The 17,915-nt window shown below is 45.5% G+C and overlaps 1 protein-coding gene across 6 annotated transcripts in view; it reads right to left on the minus strand.

Annotated features, from left to right (window-relative positions):
• Positions 1-17,915, minus strand: part of DCTN4-p62 (dynactin subunit 4) — a 438,984-nt gene that overhangs the window by 145,817 nt on the left and 275,252 nt on the right. For 5 of the 6 annotated variants that reach the window (XM_065444866.2, XM_070538189.1, XM_065444867.2 and 2 more), the window contains one exon: positions 12,893-12,947. In XM_065444866.2, coding sequence (XP_065300938.1) covers positions 12,893-12,947 — 55 coding nt within the window. Of the gene's footprint in view, positions 1-10,088; positions 10,212-11,171; positions 11,258-12,892; positions 12,948-17,915 lie in introns of those variants that run through there. The other variant, XM_065444868.2, reaches the window with a different exon arrangement.

Genomic DNA, 17,915 nt, shown 5'->3' on the forward strand with positions numbered 1-17,915 from the left:
CCAGTGTTGTTGGGATGAGGAGCGTCGGCACAGGAAGATGCCGCTGGGGGAATCGGGCAGACGGGCAAACTGCTGGTCGATACATCGGCTTTTAGCGAGTTCCAGGCAGCGGCACTCTTTTATAACTGCATCCAGCGTGCCCAGCAATGCATTTGAGGATGTGGGGGATTGTCAAGCCTTAAGCCTTACATGTGAAGGCAGCTTACTAGAACCCTGTTGACAAGGGTTAAGTCCTGTGAATTCCTGTCTGAGGCAGTCTTTAAACAATAAAGTAAACGCCATTGTCCATAGTTTTACAGACTGAACTGCATTTCTGCTACAGCTTTTTGAATGTTCAAGTGAAGCACGGGGCACTCAACGAAATGAGACACAGTGAAACTCAGAAGTAAAGTTAGAAAAGTTGCCTCATCGCGCCCATGAAGCAAGTGACACTAGCTGTTCAGCCAGCCCGGTGACAGTGCGACAGAACAGAGAGCTCCAACTTGCACTACTCAGCCAATTTGGTCACTCATCGCCACGTCACAGAACGGTGTGCTGAAAACTCCAGCACATAAAACCTTGTGTGAATCCTCAGGTCCCATGCCCGTCGCATGTGCGGCAAACATTGCGTCGGGCACACACAAGCCAAGTACGTTGGTGAGAGGGAAAACCTTCCTTTTGGGGGTGGCACATGCAAATCGCAAGTGTTATCAGTGCCACTGGGTGTGTCACGTGAGATCCCTCCGACATCGCCAGAATCTCTCTGGTCGCCCGCAAGCGTCGGTGTGAAAATCTGTGCCGCTGCTCCGTTTTCCCTGCACGTGGTTAATCAACCACGTTTTTGCCGTGGCAGTCACTGCGGCCGCCCGTATCCCCAGCTGGTAAGTCGGAAGCCCTCCTTTGCCTGGCGTATTCTCTAGGGAACCCTCTGTAATGTCAACTATACAGCGAGCTGGCCTGCTTGAAGTGTTAGTTGCAATCGTAATAAATGCTTTCCGAGTGTACGCGTAGTTGTTTATTGTTTCCTTGAGCTTGTACCAGACCGCTCTTGATGGGCAGGCATGCGCCAACCATGGGGCTCAGTGTGCCGAGGCTTAGCGCTGTTGGTAAACACCCTTTATCCCAACAACCTACAGGCCGTTTAAATGGCCAATCACTGCATGTACAGCGGCAACCGAGTCAACCAGGCAGACGCTGCCAGATTCAAGTGTCTCTGAGGTCGTGCAGAATATCCGAGTTCATTTCTATTCATGTACAGTCGATCTTAGCTATATCAAACTGGAATATACCCAATTACTGTCCATACCGAATAGTAATATTCCCCTGGAAATCCCATGGGAAAAGTAAAGGCAGAAATTCCCCTGGAGTTGTCTAAGTATGCGTAAACATTGCGCCACTTGCTCATCTGCATGCAGCCCGGTGTCAATTTCAATCTTATCAAACTTGATCCGACCAGTATAAACATTTATCAACCCTTATTAGTTATAACCAGCCTTATTAGACCGATTCTGAACTCTTCCAACTCGTACCGGTTATTATCAACTTTATCGGACTCGACAACCCTTACCAACCCTTATCAGTCGTTATCAAGCTTATTGCAATCAATCCAATCTTTATCAACTCTTTACTGGCTTTACCGACCTTATTACACATGATCCAACCCTTATCTCTTATTGGTCCTTATCAACCTTACCGAACTTGATCCTACCCTTATCAACTCTTATCGGTCCTTACTGACTATCAGAATTGCATTGACCATATTATATGCCCTTTTCGATCTTTAGCACTTTATCCACCTGTGTCGAACCATTATCAACCGTGATGAGACCCATAAAACTTCTCATCACTATTTATCATCCTTATCAACACATTGGTTATCGGGAAAATGGCATGGCCTTTGTCTCTGGCATCTGTGTTGCATCCGTCTGTGTTGCATGATGCAAAGCACATGAGCCCTCGGAGATCGGTGGCATTTCGGTCAGTGAGGCGCATCCCGCAATCACCGAAACCCATTGAGGATGTGGCATGTTTAGCATTAAATTTTCTCAAAATTGTAATTTTTCTGATGCCTACAATGCTCCAAATCTGCTCTACATGTGGTCCTAGAGTTACATTTTATTCCAATGTCACCAAATCTTTCGAGAAAGCCTTCATAGAAACTGTTCTCCTTTGACATTTGTTTTGTGCTGCCAGTACAACACATTCATATGGTTAAGATATATTCAATTTCTGCAAGCGTGGGTTTATAGCCCAGTGGGTAAGGCAATCGGTTTCTGACTATCTGTGACCATAGGCTTCCGAGTGTGGGGTCGTACGTTCGAAATTCACCACCTCAAACGTTGTTTCTTTCAAATTGTTTTCTTATACCTTAATTTCATTATAGCAATTTCTATTACATGACAGACTGATAGAGAGATGGGATCCCTCGTCGGGTAGGCATATAAATGCTTATGCATTCCATTCTTTCCATACCGTGTCTATTGCGTATAGTTAGCCCGCTAATGATTATTTGAAATGCCGCTTTCGAGACCTTCCACGCCGCTCACAGACATGCTATGCTATCAGACGTGAAGGAGAAGAATTGCATTGTTTTCCAAGCAGTTCACTTTTTTCCCACCAAGCGGTGATCTTTGAACACGCTTTGAAGTTTCGCGATCGTCAAAGTAGAAAGCAAAAATGGCCGCCCGCTATCGATGGTTTGAAACGCCACTTTCTAGACCTACCGCACCGCTCACGGATATGCTACACTATGAAACATGAAGGAGGAGAACTATATTTTTGTTTTCTAAGCAGTTCGATTTTTTTAACGCCAGGGGGTAAATTTTCAATGCGCTCTGAAGTTTTGTGATCATCAAAGTAGAAAGCAAAAATGGCCGCTTCCAGGAGCTGCGCGCACGCTTTGAAAAATCGAAGATATCGTGATAGCGCTACGGCTAATCTTATAGATGGATCAAGCAGCAGCAAGTCTCAGGATGCTGCCTTTTCATCACACTGGCTCTGAGGCCAACGACAATGCAAACCAGCCCTGAACATCAGCAGCCGCAGCCCGGCACGCTTAACTGTAGTGCTTGCAGTTAAATGTTTGTAGTGGAATGCCTGTTCAATGCAAAAGCTTGTTTTTTTCGGAGATAGTATCTATTAGACGGCAATGGAAAGAACGAGCTATGAACAACGAGCTTTGGAAAGAAGAATGATGGGTGTAACGTTAAGGGAGAAGAAAAGAGCATTAAAACTTCTTTCTGGGCGAGTTGGTGCATACTTGACATAAAAACGTTTACAGCGCAAACACATGCAACCACAAAGTAAGGGACGCTTGTGTCCTGTCCCTTACTTTGTGGTTGCATGTGTTTGCGTTGTAAACGTTTTTATGTCAAGAAAAGAGCAGATTGGGTGAGGGAACAAACGCGAGTTAATGACATCTTAGTTGAAATCAAGAAAAAGAAATGGGCATGGGCAGGACATGTAATGAGGAGGGAAGATAACCGATGGTCATTAAGGGTTACGGACTGGATTCTAAGGGAAGAGAAGCGTAGGAGGGCGCGGCAGAAAGTTAGGTGAGCGGATAAGATTAGGAAGTTTGCAGGGACGACATGGCCACAATTAGTACATGACCGGGGTTGTTGGACAAGTATGGGAGAGGCATTTGCCCTGCAGTGGGCGTAACTAAGCTGATGATGATGAGACGGCAATACATTTTGTATATCCAATAACTTTTGTCACATATTTTCCTTTGTAGATACAAGCTTGTCTTTACAAATTTAGTTTAATCTTATCCCACAATCTTGATTCTTGCAATTTATACTTTATGACATACATCTCGGTAACAAAACTTTTATGTACGAAAAGTGCATTCATTCTGCTTTTTGTTTACATATACATAAAATATTGAGTGCAGTAGTTCCTCCAGAAAAAAAAAAGATCTGGCGTAACCTACAGAAAACACCTATTTTCTCCATGATAGGGAAATAGATGTATAGAGATGTACTCTGTGTATATCGAGTGCCGTGCCGCACACCTGCAAGTGCACTTCTCCTAACAGAGATACGATCACTTGTTGCGTAGCTGGAAATATTTCATGTCCACGAATCTGAAAAGGCACTGTTTTCACAAATACTATCAAACATGGGATTGAATCTAAAGGGCAGTACATGCCACGGAGGAAAAGTGAGCCAGACGGTCCCAGTTTTGCTTACTGCATCACATGCAAAATAGAAGTGAGGCGTGCAGACAGGACACAAGAGTAGAGAAGTGGACAACACGAACGCCGACTATCAACTGAAGGGGGCACCGAGGCGAAAAAAGAAAGAAAACACAAAACTCATCTGCGCATGCACAGGAATGGTAACACCACGTGTAAATCGGGTACACGTACCGGTCTACGTGAGAGATAACTGTTAAGGCACTTAATCTTTTCCTTATGTAAGGTAATCGAAGGCTGACTCATGCACGCACTTCCACCATATTAGATATGCCATGCCTCTACCACAAGACGCGTATCTTCATTCTTATGCCTGTACAATATCGCGCATTCATCCAACCCTGGCGTGCAGTTACAATCTCGGTAATGTAGCGAAAGATTAGAAGGCGATACACCGGTTAACGACCTTTTATGTTCCATTAGCCTCTGATTGATACACCGTCCCGTTTGCCCTACGTAGAACTGGCCACACAGGGGAATTTTATAAACCACAAGCATACAACAGTCAGTAAAACTGTTGTTCTTGTTGTGCTTCACCGGACAAATATCTGTTCGTTCTTTGACTTTTACCTGCTCCTTTTTATTCTGTACGGCTGCGCATATCTTTCCTAGCTTATTGGGAGCAGTGAAAGCAACATTAACATCATATCTACTAGCAACTTTCTTACGCCTGTGCGACACAATGAATATACAGAATAGCCACTACTCTTTTTTGCTATTACTGCTTTCTGTAATCACGTCCGTCCTTCTCGAAACCGACTTCTTCAGGCGCTCAGCCACAGTGGCCACCGCTGCACTAGGATAACCTGCTTCTAATAGGCACCGGACCTGCGCATTAAAACTGGCGCTCATTTTGTGCATGCAGGATCTGGTGACGGAAGACTTAAGGCACGACAAGGCAATTCCGTTTTTTACTAATTTAGAATGCTTGGATTGAAAGTTTAGCAACGGCATCGAAGATCTTGGGGAGTACTGCCAACAAACAAGATTTTGTTCTAAGGTCAAGGAAATGTTAAGAAACTGAATTACGCGTCGCTGAGAAAATTCCTTGGTAAACTTTAATCCTCCCCCATAAAGTTTATATTGCTCACTTACTGAAGTAGGAGCGAAATCAAATTCTTCCCTATTGCAGTAAATCAGGTAATCATCAACGTAACAAAATATCTTGATAACGCTATCACCTAAGGCTTTCTCTAAGCAGTTGTCAACCTTACTCAGGTAAATGTTGCTAAGAATAGGGGCAGCCTTTCAGCCAATACAAATGCCTGATTTCTGCAGAAAAACGCCATCTCTCCACCCAATCAGCGTCGACTTCAAGTAGATTGAAAGAATTTCTAGAAAAGCTCCGGTGGAAACACTGCATCTGTCAATAAAAGCACGCCTCACTTCTATTTTGCATAATGAATCATTACCAACTAGCTCAGCTTTCTGTCGTTCTATGCATCACATGAACGGCTCGTGAAAACTACAGCTGTTCATTATCAAGAAAAGCAGATCGCCAGTCTACTTGAAGAACATGAAAGGCCTCTCGGTCCAATATGCATCCTAGAAGTGTGGATGACTTTTGATCTTTTTGCGCAAGCTGAAATTCGGGCTAGTTGGTTATCCTCAAATGCCACTGTGTAAAAAACAAGGGCTGAATGTAGAAGAGGCATACATAGAGCTATGTATGTATTCCAGTGAATGGTGCTGGTCATGGAATGCCACTGAAAGCTGCAAGCTGAAAGCCGCTTTCAAAACTAACAGCATGTGTGTCGTGTAAGAGGAGAAGGGCCTAGATTCAAGAGACTGCAAGGCATCCAAGCTCCGAGTGGCACACAAAAAGGGCAGTTGAAAAGCGACTGGTTCCAACAGGTTTCAAAACCAGACACAGCCTGGCTCGTTGCCGCATTATCACAAAGAGACCATTTAAACAGCTTATTGTTGGTTATTATAATGCACACGTGGTCAGGCATGTTCAATCATGACTCACAGTACAAGTGCGCTGATGGCTGCGTGGCACATGCGTGGATGCGTCGTGTGTGCTGCATCTATTTATACTGTTTCTTGAATAAAACTGTACAACAGGCACTTCGCACGGTGGTCTCACTTTCGGGTGACACAGGCTTTTAAGGTCAGCACTGTGATCGGGATACCAGACCATTCCACTGCGCGAGCAACTTGCAACGTTCATGTAAAAAATAACAACTTGTGTGTGTTATACACGGCCTCAGAAAAGCAAGTCGGCATCACAACCTCTGGAAACAGTCCCGAGACGTGCGACGGTTTCAAATTAGCTTCAGATAGGGATATTTTACATTCCTAATTATCAATAGAGTAGAACCTCATTCATACCCTTTATAACATGCAGGAAAAAATGTACTAACCGGGAAAATGTACAATACGAAGTAACTAAAAAATTTCACAGACTCCACTGTAGTTGACATCTACACAATGCGAAGCACTGCGCATTGGGAGTAGCGTTGGGTGGGGTAGCCCAAGACGCATTTTGTTGTTTTCCAGTTGTGTAGTGCTTTATGACAAAGACGGGAAACCGAAATGAAATAGAGCTGGTGAGCAATGCCAGATGCTGGCAGAGCTTAATGTGATGCTCACATGATGCTGAGTGCAGCAGGGAATGGCGGCACATTTGGGCTTTTGCCTACTAAAAGCATGAAGTATGTTCGTAACGGCACTATGCCCAACGTGCCATAAAACGGATGGGTGAAGATGCTTATCACAATAGGGTTGGTGGCGATAGCTGTGAATGTGGCGTGCAGCAATCCAGGAGGAGATTTGCTGGTACATGAACTGGAATAAGACACTGAGTGCGCACCAGTGTTTCCCTGGGAGAAGGGCAGGCGAGTATTGTGGGGAAGCTGATGTGGCTTCTCGATTGCATGCACCTTGCGCGTTATCTTGTTTACATGGCATCTAGCGGCTGTAAAACACATACGATCACAGTTTGCCAGTGTATCTGCCAGTGTGCTGGAATATGAGTCTTTTGGGAACATACTAACTGGTAAAAAATAAGCGTAATTCAACTGGGCAACTTTTTGCATTCTCGATCACGAGCATTGGTGTCAAGAAATCTTACATAACAAGATAACAGTAATGAGGTTCTGTTGCATGTAGGAATATTTCACAACACCCTTCGAGTTCGAAAACAGCCACAATTGGCTGTATTACAGACAACCGTGCAAAGCACAAATGAAACGTATTGCACCACACAGGCTCTGTGGGGTTCTGAATTTACCAGCGACGAGTCTTGTACATTGTTGCTGTGATGAACTTTTTGGGCGGAGTACGGAAGTGAGGATGCAGCATGTGATAGCTTTCTTAAGTCCAAACTGTCATTTAAACATACACGGAGGGTGGTACGAGGTCGGATTTGTTTTACGCGCTCCCAAAATCCTAAAATGTCATCCATGGTATCCAATTGGAGAAACCCTCTATAATAAGACGACCTCTGCGGTGCAGACATCTCCAATAGATCGAATGTCCCCCCCACCCCACCCCCACCCCGTTTTGTTGTGAAAAACATATTGGGCCCGAAGGCCTTTTGCTTCTTGAAGCAGAATGCGAATCTGCTCTTGCCGACAGCAAACGGTCAGTTTGCATGCGCCATCTCTATTAGCAACGAGCAAAACTGAGACACACACCCCGCTCATTTTTGCCCCATTGCATGTACAACCCTTCAGATTCAATGTCTTGCTTGACATCGTCTGCCAAAACAGTTCCATTTTAATGTCATGGAGTAGTTCCAACAGTGTGGGCACTGTTGGAAGAAGTACGCTAGCAGGAGCACTGCGTTTGATATTTCAAAAGTGCTGCTGAATGGGAGTTCAATAGACACAACAACGCCATGCAATTTTGCGTGGGATTTCCAAGGGGATGTCGCGGATTAACTCCAAGGCAGGGCAGGCATATGCATTACTCAGCCGGACCATGACAGGCTAGAGGAGGAAATATGCGGCCACATATTCCCCAACTGGAGCACACACTCAACCCCCTGCTCATGCAGGAAGACTACCCACAGAATGCGGCGCACAGGGTACACACTAGGATTTTATCGCATGTGGGCTTATAAGGGCCATGACGGCGGGATCTTGCGGCTACGCTACTGCATTTCAGCAGCTGCTCACTGTCGTGCGGGATGCAATTTCAGAGTTTCCATTCACAAGCAGCTGCACGTATTACTGTCAAACCCGACTATATCAAACCCGTTTACATTGGATTATTCTATATATAGAACAATTTCTGGACACAGTATAGTTACAATAAGTATATATAGCAAAAATTACGCTTACATCGGACAAAAATAGCAGCGCCTCCTGATATATTGAACGTCAAGCTGCGGAAAAGTGCCCCAAGAGGTTGGCTTTCCCTCGCGGCAGCACGGAAACCGGGCGCCGCAGCTCCATCTAACCGCTCTCCCTACCGTGACCGTGCTGCCTCGGGCAAGACGTCGACACCCCCCTCCAAAAAATGATCCTGGGCCGCCCACAGCGCTTGCTCAGACAGCCAATCAGAGGCTCTAGTGCCCTCGTCGTGCAAGATGGCACAAGTACGAGTTGTCTCTCATGCTTATCAGGTTCATTGTGTTTGCGCCTTGTGGGCCTTCTCCCGCAGTGTTGCTGTGATGAAGCTGCAGAATTCGCCCTTCTTCGTGGAGCTCGAAATCATAAATCGGGTTGAATGCGGTGAGAAGTCAGATGTCCCTGTAGCGTGCAAGATTCCGAGGAGCACTCTCAGCATGATTTTGAAGAATAAGGGGGAGATTAGGGCTAAAGCAGCCATACTCACGACCCAGTGCCTGCGTGCACACAGCCGTGTTTAAGTGGTTCATCCAAAATTCCTTCACATGTGCCGGCCTCCATGTGCTCGGTGATGACTAAATTCTGATGAATGCAACGAAACCGTTGCCGGTGTTGCCAAAGTTTGGAGTGAGCAGTCAGAATTTTCGGAAGCTGTTGACGAGTCAACAGTCGACGAGTTAGTGAGTGCGGATGATGGTGTCGCGACCACGGGAGAACCCGAAAATGAAGCCTAAATTGCCGACATCATACCGAGCACAGGTGAACGTGGGCACAATAAAGAAAGCAACGACGGTCCTTTGCCCACATCCTCCGAGGTGATTGGTGCACTTGCACTAGTCCGGTGCTTCTGTGCAAATGTGGAAGGTTGCAGCCTCAGCTGCTCCGACTGCTTAGACAATGTGGAGAAATGCGTGCGTCGCAGGTAGCAAAATTGCTCAAGCAGAAGAAAATACAGGACTATTTCATGGGAAACTACGCTAGCTTCGTCAATAAAGTAATTTTATAAATGGTATGTGCTTTTATGACAACCAAATCTTTAGCAGGCTTATATCGAATTATGCTCTATACCGAACTGATAGGAGTTGTTTTGCAAGTTCGATATAGTCGAGTTCGACTGTACAACCATTTGACGATTCGCATCCACAACAGTTTCAATTTATGTATTCCCTCGATATTCCTCCATGGTGGCAGTGATATCTCATTAAATCGAAATTGTGTATAAACACACTTCATATTGAGAATCGAAATACATGGTTTTCTATGGGCAAGAAGTTACAAAAAGTTAACTACTCTTATATTGAGAATTTCGTTAGATTGAAATTTGTTACATTGAGGTTTAACTGTATACAATTGGCCACTTGCAGAAGTACGACTGCGCATGCGCCAGAACTGGCCGCGGGGCGGCGCTTTGTGAGCGCTGTCTCCGTGGTTGGAAAGCAAACTGCGCAGCTCGGGCGTGACATGCCGGCCAACTGCGTTGCTTTCGGCTGCACGAGCTACAATTATGGAAATAGAAATAGTAATTTCTTCAGATTTCCCCCCGAGAAGGTTAATGTGGAGAGAAGTATGTGGACGGCAGCGGTGAAGCGGTCGAACCCGGACGGCACGCCGTGGCAGCCAACAGTGCATTCTAGGATCTGTGGCCTGCACGGGCGACTTCCATTCCCTTGTCATCTCCTGCCAGTTCTGCAACGCTGAGCAGAAGGCCAGCGACATACTGGCAGGTCTCGCTGAGGCTGTAAAATACAAAGAATGCAGTTTCCCTTCGCGCTCGTCATTGAGTGACTGAGTATATGCGAGTACGATTACGTGACTTGTGAAAAACGGCGCAAACAGATGTGGCCAGTCTATGTACTGCGTGTCATTTGTGAGTCTGCGCTCGTCTTCTTTTCTTCCGTACATGTCAGTTAAGTTGAGCTCTCTTACATTATGACTTCGAACCAATTCGCCTATCTGCCTTGATGAGTATTCGCGAGTGAGCGGGAGCGTACTGGCCGGCAGACTCACGCGCTGCCCATATTTAAGCTAATATAACGCATAATAGAATAGGTTGGCGTTAGCTTTGAGGCCTTAGCGCTCGCAAGAACACACTGAATAACCTACTGCGTACATATAGCGCATGCGAAATTTGGGATACCGCTCCGTACACCACAAGCATGCAACACAGCAGTTTGGCGAAACAGCATGAGACGAATACTAAATTTGCAAGCTAGAACGTGTACATCTACTGTTCCATGCAATAACTAAGAATGCGACAGGCATAAAGTACTCATCTGGCCACACATTCACAGTGCTCTCCGGCAATGTCGCCAATGGCTTTTGTGAACCATGTTGTAACCACGTAGTTGCCCGACTTCATGGATGGCGTGTACGTAGCTCGTATGAGGCCAAGTGGACGGTCCACGATGTTTACGTTAGGTTTTATGTTCTTAACTTAACCTTCTTTTAAAACCCATCGGCGGTGCGCCTGACAAACGGACGAATGTTGGCATGAAGATAACCCCACGCATTGTCGCTCGTTACCCGGCACTCTGAGAAGTCAGTTATCCGTCCCATTCGAAAAAACGGCAAGGAAATGAAGTCCTCTTCAATCATATTTAAGGCAGGTCATATGCAACTACCAAAGAACGTCGATGCTTTCACAAAACGTGGAAGAAGCTCTGCAAACACAACGTCGCCACTCGATGACGCCGTACCAAAGCAAGGCTGGAGCCGCGATGTTTTCCAACCAAGCGGCGCGGCGCAAGCTTCCTGTTTTTCGCGCTAGGTGGCGCTCCGACTTCTGCAAATGGTCAATTCAATATAACCAGGACTGACTATTTAGGTTCAGGAATTCACCATTCGAAATTGTGAAGTTTTCTTTTTTTTTTAATATAACAACGTAACACTATAACGGATTGACTTCTGAGTGACAGAGAGCGGTAAACTGTTCTGGATGATTCTGCTGCAGTCACAAAGGCACCTGTTCCTGGGCAGATAAATTCTGCTTAATACACTTTACAAGAATGGCTAGTTTTGAGGCAACATATATACAAATACGTTGCCTTGATTTAGACAAAGCAATTTATTATTTAGCTAGCTCTGGCATGCTTTCGTGAACACACTATAGGTGCACCTTGTGATATGATTTTCCCTTGTTTTATTACTGCCATGGTGCCTCGGATAATGAAGAGCAGTTTTCTCTCAATCCAAGCTTCTTGGCCAATCAGACGCTCAAACAGCTCGATAAAAATATGACGAACAACGTATACAAGCCTGAGGGTCCTGTTGCAATCGTGTACTTTGGGACCCTCATATATTACATGCTGTAATTGGCCTATGATGTAATTATAATACCGTATTTATTCGAATCTAGGCTGACGGTTTTTTCAAATAATCATATACGAAACTCTAGGGTCGGCTTAGATTCGAGGATTTTAATGCAAAAGATTGTAATTGAAAATGATAAATATGGTGCATAGCTAGCGCCATCTAGAAAAGTCAGTGTCGCAGCTGCTACTAGCCGCGTGAGTAGCCAAGTGAAGTACATGAGCGCGTCGTCATTTTGACCTGTGTCGTAGCGGCGTGCGGCGTGGCATTATCACAACCGCTACAGTGCCGCTTTCGAACGAAAAGTTCTGCTAGCCACAGAGGCATCGTCCAGTGTTCAAGCCGAGCAGAACTTCAGCATCGATGAGAAAAATGTCCGTACTCGGAGGGAGCAACGAGAGACGCTTTTTGCGTGTGCTGCAACGAGGAGATGACAGCGATAAGGAAGAGCGTGATAGCAAAGATAAGGGCACGATAACAGAGAGGAGATGGTCACTGAGGTCGCGCTGCGTTTTGACGCGTATGAGCCTTGTCGCAATGTCTACGCATGCGTGGACGACCGGACATGAGCTTGTGCACGAGCGCAAACGTACGAGACTAATAGCAGAGTCCTTCCATGGAAAAATGGAAGGACTCTGCTAATAGCAATGATGCCGTAGAGAGAGTTCGGCATGTTCATATTAAATAAGTGCTGTTTGCATTTTGTGAACGTTGTCCTCACTTTCTTGTTCGACCTGCATTCGAGGTAAGCTTTTTTTTTTTCTGCCTTCGGACATTCGGGGGTCGACTTAGAATTGGAGCCGGCCTAGATTCGAGTAAATACGGTAATAATAAACTAGTTGAAACTGATTAAATACCACACTTGATAGTTCCCTTTGTTAAAGCACAAGAAAATATTCAATATTCGATTTCATATTGAAGACAGTTTCTTTCCTTCAAATAATCACATTTTATTAAACAAATTTTCACTATTTAAACACCCCGAAGTATTCTTGTTGCGAAAGGCGAACATAATGCGAAGCAGTAAATGAGATGTGCCTGGCCCTAGCATGAAAGAACTGGAATCCTACATGTATTTTCTAGCCAGCCACAGCTGAGAAAGTCTCACCTCTCCAATGTTGAATGCGGTCACCGACTTGATTTTGACTTCCGGGATGTGGTGGCTGCAAGACAAGTGAGCACATATTTCACAGTTTGCTCACAAATCTGTCTGCAGTATGCCACAGTTTGAGCTTGTGAAAAGCAATAAATTTCTCAAACCGCTGATAAGACAATGAAATTCTACAATATAGCAGGATGCCTATTTAAGGACTCCATCTTTTTTTAAAATATTGCCAAATATCAGTAAAAAGAAACTTAAGCACATGTTTACAGCTGTCTCAATTCTGCACCAAATGCCAATACACAGTTCTTCAAACTGTGTGTGTTATGATAACAAAACTGGACACGAGATGAGTGCGAACTTAATGCAGAAATCGGAAGAAATGTGCCACCCAGAACAATGTTTAGCAGTAATGCGAAACATTGCAATATAACAATGGTACTGCGCAATAATGGGATATCACAAAAGCTTGCCTGAAGCTTGAGCACCATACAGTTAAACCTCGTTAATTCGAAGCCATCAGGACTGCAAAAAATCTTTGAGTTAAGCTGGTTTTAGAATTAACCGAACACACAAAAAATGCAACCCAGTCAAAAAATCTCGCTGCAGGAATGCACTACTTTTATTCGGCGATCTTTGGATTAGGTAAAGTAATCAGAGATGCTGGTTTGCCGCGTTCTGTAGTATGAGGCTCCAAAGGGCATATCTTCTAGTTTGCCAACTACGTGCAGCATTTGAGAATTTCCACCGTGGCACTAAAAAAATTTGCGGATAACGTTCAGCGATCCGATAACTTTCCCGAGAGTGGGTGCTTGGGAGGGCTTTTTAGCATTGTCGCTGTCATCGCATATGGTCGCATCAGCGGTAGCTTCCCTCTCGAAGTCTGAGTAGCACGTTTGTTGATCATTTACAAAGTTCAGATACTCGGCGAAGCCGAATGCACCAGATTCGCCATCTCCTGCGCAGAGTGCATTGATGCGTTCGCAATACTCGGCTCCTTCTTCATCAAGTGCACATGAATAGCCCGCATCAGCATCCACGGTGCTTTCCTTCAAGAGGCCAGTGTGTTCAAAACACCACATGATCAAATTAGATTTCACTTGCTTCCATGCATACACGATAAGACATGCGGGGCCGAGGAGGTCGATAGAGCACTTCTTGCCATTTTCGTATCAAAGGAGCATTCGCTTAAGCAGATGGTGGCTGTAAATCCTCCTGGTGCCTGGGTCCATTGGCTGCGAGATTGACATGCTGTTCGGAGGAAGAAATACCATCCTGATATCTTTCAGGTGTGGGATGTCATCGTGCACTGGGCAATTATCAACAACAAAGAGTACATTCCTGCCTGTGGCCGTGAATATGCGGTCAAGCTGCTGAACGTAATCTTCAAATACTGCGCCTGTGACCCAGGCTTTCTTGCTATGCCGGTAGATAAGCTCATCCCTTGGCGGCTGCCATGCATATTTAAAGCAGCGAGGTTTCCCACTCTTTCCAACTACGAGTAGTGGCAGCTTATGTTTACCGCACATGTTCGCGCCGAACAGAACTGTAATTCTTTCCTTGCCCTGATTTCGACCCTTGACCGTGGTGTCCCTTTGCTGTGAGCATTTTTGTGGGCAGCATCTTGTAAAAAAGGGCTGCCTCGTCAAGGTAGTACACACTTAAACAAGGGAATTGCGCTAAAAAAGACACAGACGAGAAAGGACATGGACGGGCGCAAACTCGCGACTGATTTTATTCAGAAAGAACATATATATATATATATATATATATACCAAAATTTTTATTCAATCATTGCCTAAGCGCACATGCCAAGCACGTTTTCTATTTCTTATACAAATTGATGCTAGAATCGCTTACGCATTTATCACCTGACTTATCAATGTAAAAAGCCTCTGTGAGTTCACGTGCTACCTGGTTACGACTGCACCTTAAGATTTTGGTTCTAGCCAGCAAAGGCCGGCATGCTTTATCAGGCGTAGCCAATGGGCATGCGCCGCAATGTAAGGGCGAATTTGACACTTTTTCGTGAACCATAGAAAGCTTATGTTCCCTTAGTCGTTCATTTATACAACGGCCTGTCTGGCCAATGTAAACTTTTCCACATGTCAGGGGAATTTCATACACAGCCCCCACCGAACACCTGACAAACAGAGTGCCTGCTGCGTACGGCCCCCAAGCCTCAAGTGTCTGTGCACCTAAGACAGTCAACTGTGGAAAGGGACGGCGAAGAAGTCGTCTCTTTTTTCAAAGAACATCAGCTGATGCTTCTACAGGCGGACAAGGAGGGAGGATTTGCCGTGCTACCAAAGGGGATGTTTAACGACAAAGCCGTTGAGGCCGTCGGAAGGAACTTTGCCACCAAAAACGTGAAGACTTCCAAGGTAAAGGCTCAAGCCATTGAACTGTGCAAGGACTTGGCTTTAGATAGACTTTCAAGAGCTGTTAACAACTGTAAGCGCAATAGCCTAGAACTGTTTTTTACCGTGAAGACGCACAAAGATGACAAACCGTTCCGGTGTATTGTGAGTGAAAGGGATACGTGGCAACGAGAGATTAGCTCTTTTCTCCAAAAGTGTTTAAGGAATTTAGTTATACAAGACCCTTTTGTTGTGAAGAATTCAGGTGATGTGGTTTCTTTCCTACAAGGTTCCTCATCTTTAGGTTACGCTGTTTCTTTTGACATAAAAAACCTGTTCTTTTCAATACCACATGATGACCTATTTTGTGCAGTTAGGTCTTGCATCGATGAAAATGGTGTAGTAGATTTTCAGAATATTAGCGGCCTAACCGTGGACAATTCCATGAAGCTACTACAATTTTATCTTGAGTCCACTTTTGTAACTTTTGACAACCATTTTCATGTTCAACGTCAGGGCATTTGCATCGGGTCTTGTGGCACCGGTACTGGCTAACATTTTCCTAGCCAGCATTGATCGTGATCTGGTGTGTTATTTGGACGACAAGATAATTCTGAGAGTTTTTAGATACGTGGACAATTATTGGTGATTTTTAAAAAGCAACCCGGTTTGACGCACACGGTTACCGTGCAAGAGACCTTATCTGTCTTTAAACGACATGGGAGGGGTCTAACCTTCACCCACGAATTACCTGAACAAGATAGATTGCAGTTTTTAGATATTAACATCACTTTAACACCAGATCACACGTGTTGGATGTACTCACCACGAGCCCGGAAAGACCTGTTGCCTTTTGAGTCCGCTCATTCTAAGACTGTAAAACGCGCCATTGTTATGCTGTGCCTGAAGGAAGCCCTGCAGAAATCATGTGTTCACCTGGTAAAGGACAGCATCAACAATCAGATTGGCAGGTTACAGAAGGCTGGTTTTCCCGTTTCCGTCGTGGATGCTGTGGCAGAGAAGCTTCTGCAAAGCTTGAAACCCAGAACACCTCAAGAGGGTGGCGGTCAACTGAAGACCAGACCGACGGTTCTGCCCTATATTCATAGGGTCTCCCACAACCTAAAAAATGTAGCCAATCGCTACGGTGTGCCGGTGGTATTTTCTGCCCCGCGCAAGTTGGCCTTTTTGTGCCCCCGGATTGTCTCCGACGAGGAATGCGTGCGAGACTGCACGAAACGTCATGCCACCCAGTTTGTCAGGTGTTCGGTCGGGGCTGTGTATGAAATTCCCCTGACATGTGGAAAAGTTTACATTGGCCAGACGGGCCGTTGTATAAATGAACGACTAAGGGAACATAAGCTTTCTATGGTTAACGAAAAAGGGTCGAATTTGCCCTTCACATTGCGGCGCATGCCCTTTGGCTACGCCTGATAAAGCATGCCAGCCTTTGCTGGCTAGAACCAAAATCTTAAGGTGCAGTCGTAACCAGGTAGCACGTGAACTCGCAGAGGCTTTTTACATTGATAAGTCAGGTGATAAATGCGTAAGCGATTCTAGTATCAATTTGTATAAGAAAGAGAAAACGTTCTTGGCATGTGCGCTTAGGCAATGATTGAATAAAAATTGTCTTCTTTTAGCGCAATTCCCTTCTTAAGGTATGTACGACCGACTCGCCCAACAACGTGCTCTCCTGAAGGTAGTACACATCGTCTGCAGCATATTCGCAAAGCAACGGAGCCAACATGTGTTTCTTCCAGCCGTCGACGATGCTCTCATTTGCACTGCCACTCTCGCCACAGATGGCTACGAAGGTCAAATTATTGCGCTCTAAAATGGATGAACCATTAATTGCTACACTTGACTTTTCGTGCCCAAGTTGTAGAGCCAAGTCGTTGGCCTTCTACAGTATTGTTCCATTATAAGGAATGTGGACTGCGTTTGCTTTCTGCAGCCAGTGAAGTAAAGCTGATTCCACATCATGGTAAGTAGGAGTCCGTACTCGCGACCGCTTCGAAGAATGTCTTGCTGTAGGCCTCGAGTACCTTCGACTTGTTCTTTAACATTGTAGACAACGTCGAGAGGGGCACGCTGTGCCTTTCAGCCAACTCCGTCTTGGAACATGAGTTCTTACCCCCCTTCTTGGATCAAGCATAACTTCTGCTGCAGCGTTAAAGTCCTATACTTTGTCATCTTCGCTCACTGGAACTTCTGCACAGTTCAGAAAAAAAAAAGAACACCACGCTAGCTGCAACACCCCTAACCACCGCACACAAAGAAATGGGGCAGACTGGCGTTGCGCGCACACACGTCGCCGCTGGCGCGAGGAGACAATGGGCAAACGGCAGCCAGTGGCCGCGGCACGGAACACGCACGGACGCTGCGACTGCGAGGGGCATGCGGAGTGGGGGATGAGAGCGTGTGTAAGAAACCAGTATGCCAGTTGCATTGCAGTGAAGCACGTCTTCTCCTCTGCAGGCGCGCGGGCATACCGTGGACTGATTTGCCCGCTGTTTCGTAGGGTTCGCAGTGAAATAAGGATCGAGAATTGCCGCATAGCACCCCAAATCTTGGAATTAACCGGGTTGGCCTAGGCTGCCGGTTCTAATTATCCGGTCAAATTTACATTGGAAAATACGAGACTGCAGAAAAACTTTGAATTATCTGGG

Source organism: Dermacentor albipictus, chromosome 5, assembly GCF_038994185.2.
Source record: "Dermacentor albipictus isolate Rhodes 1998 colony chromosome 5, USDA_Dalb.pri_finalv2, whole genome shotgun sequence".
Taxonomy (NCBI): Eukaryota; Metazoa; Arthropoda; class Arachnida; order Ixodida; family Ixodidae; genus Dermacentor; species Dermacentor albipictus.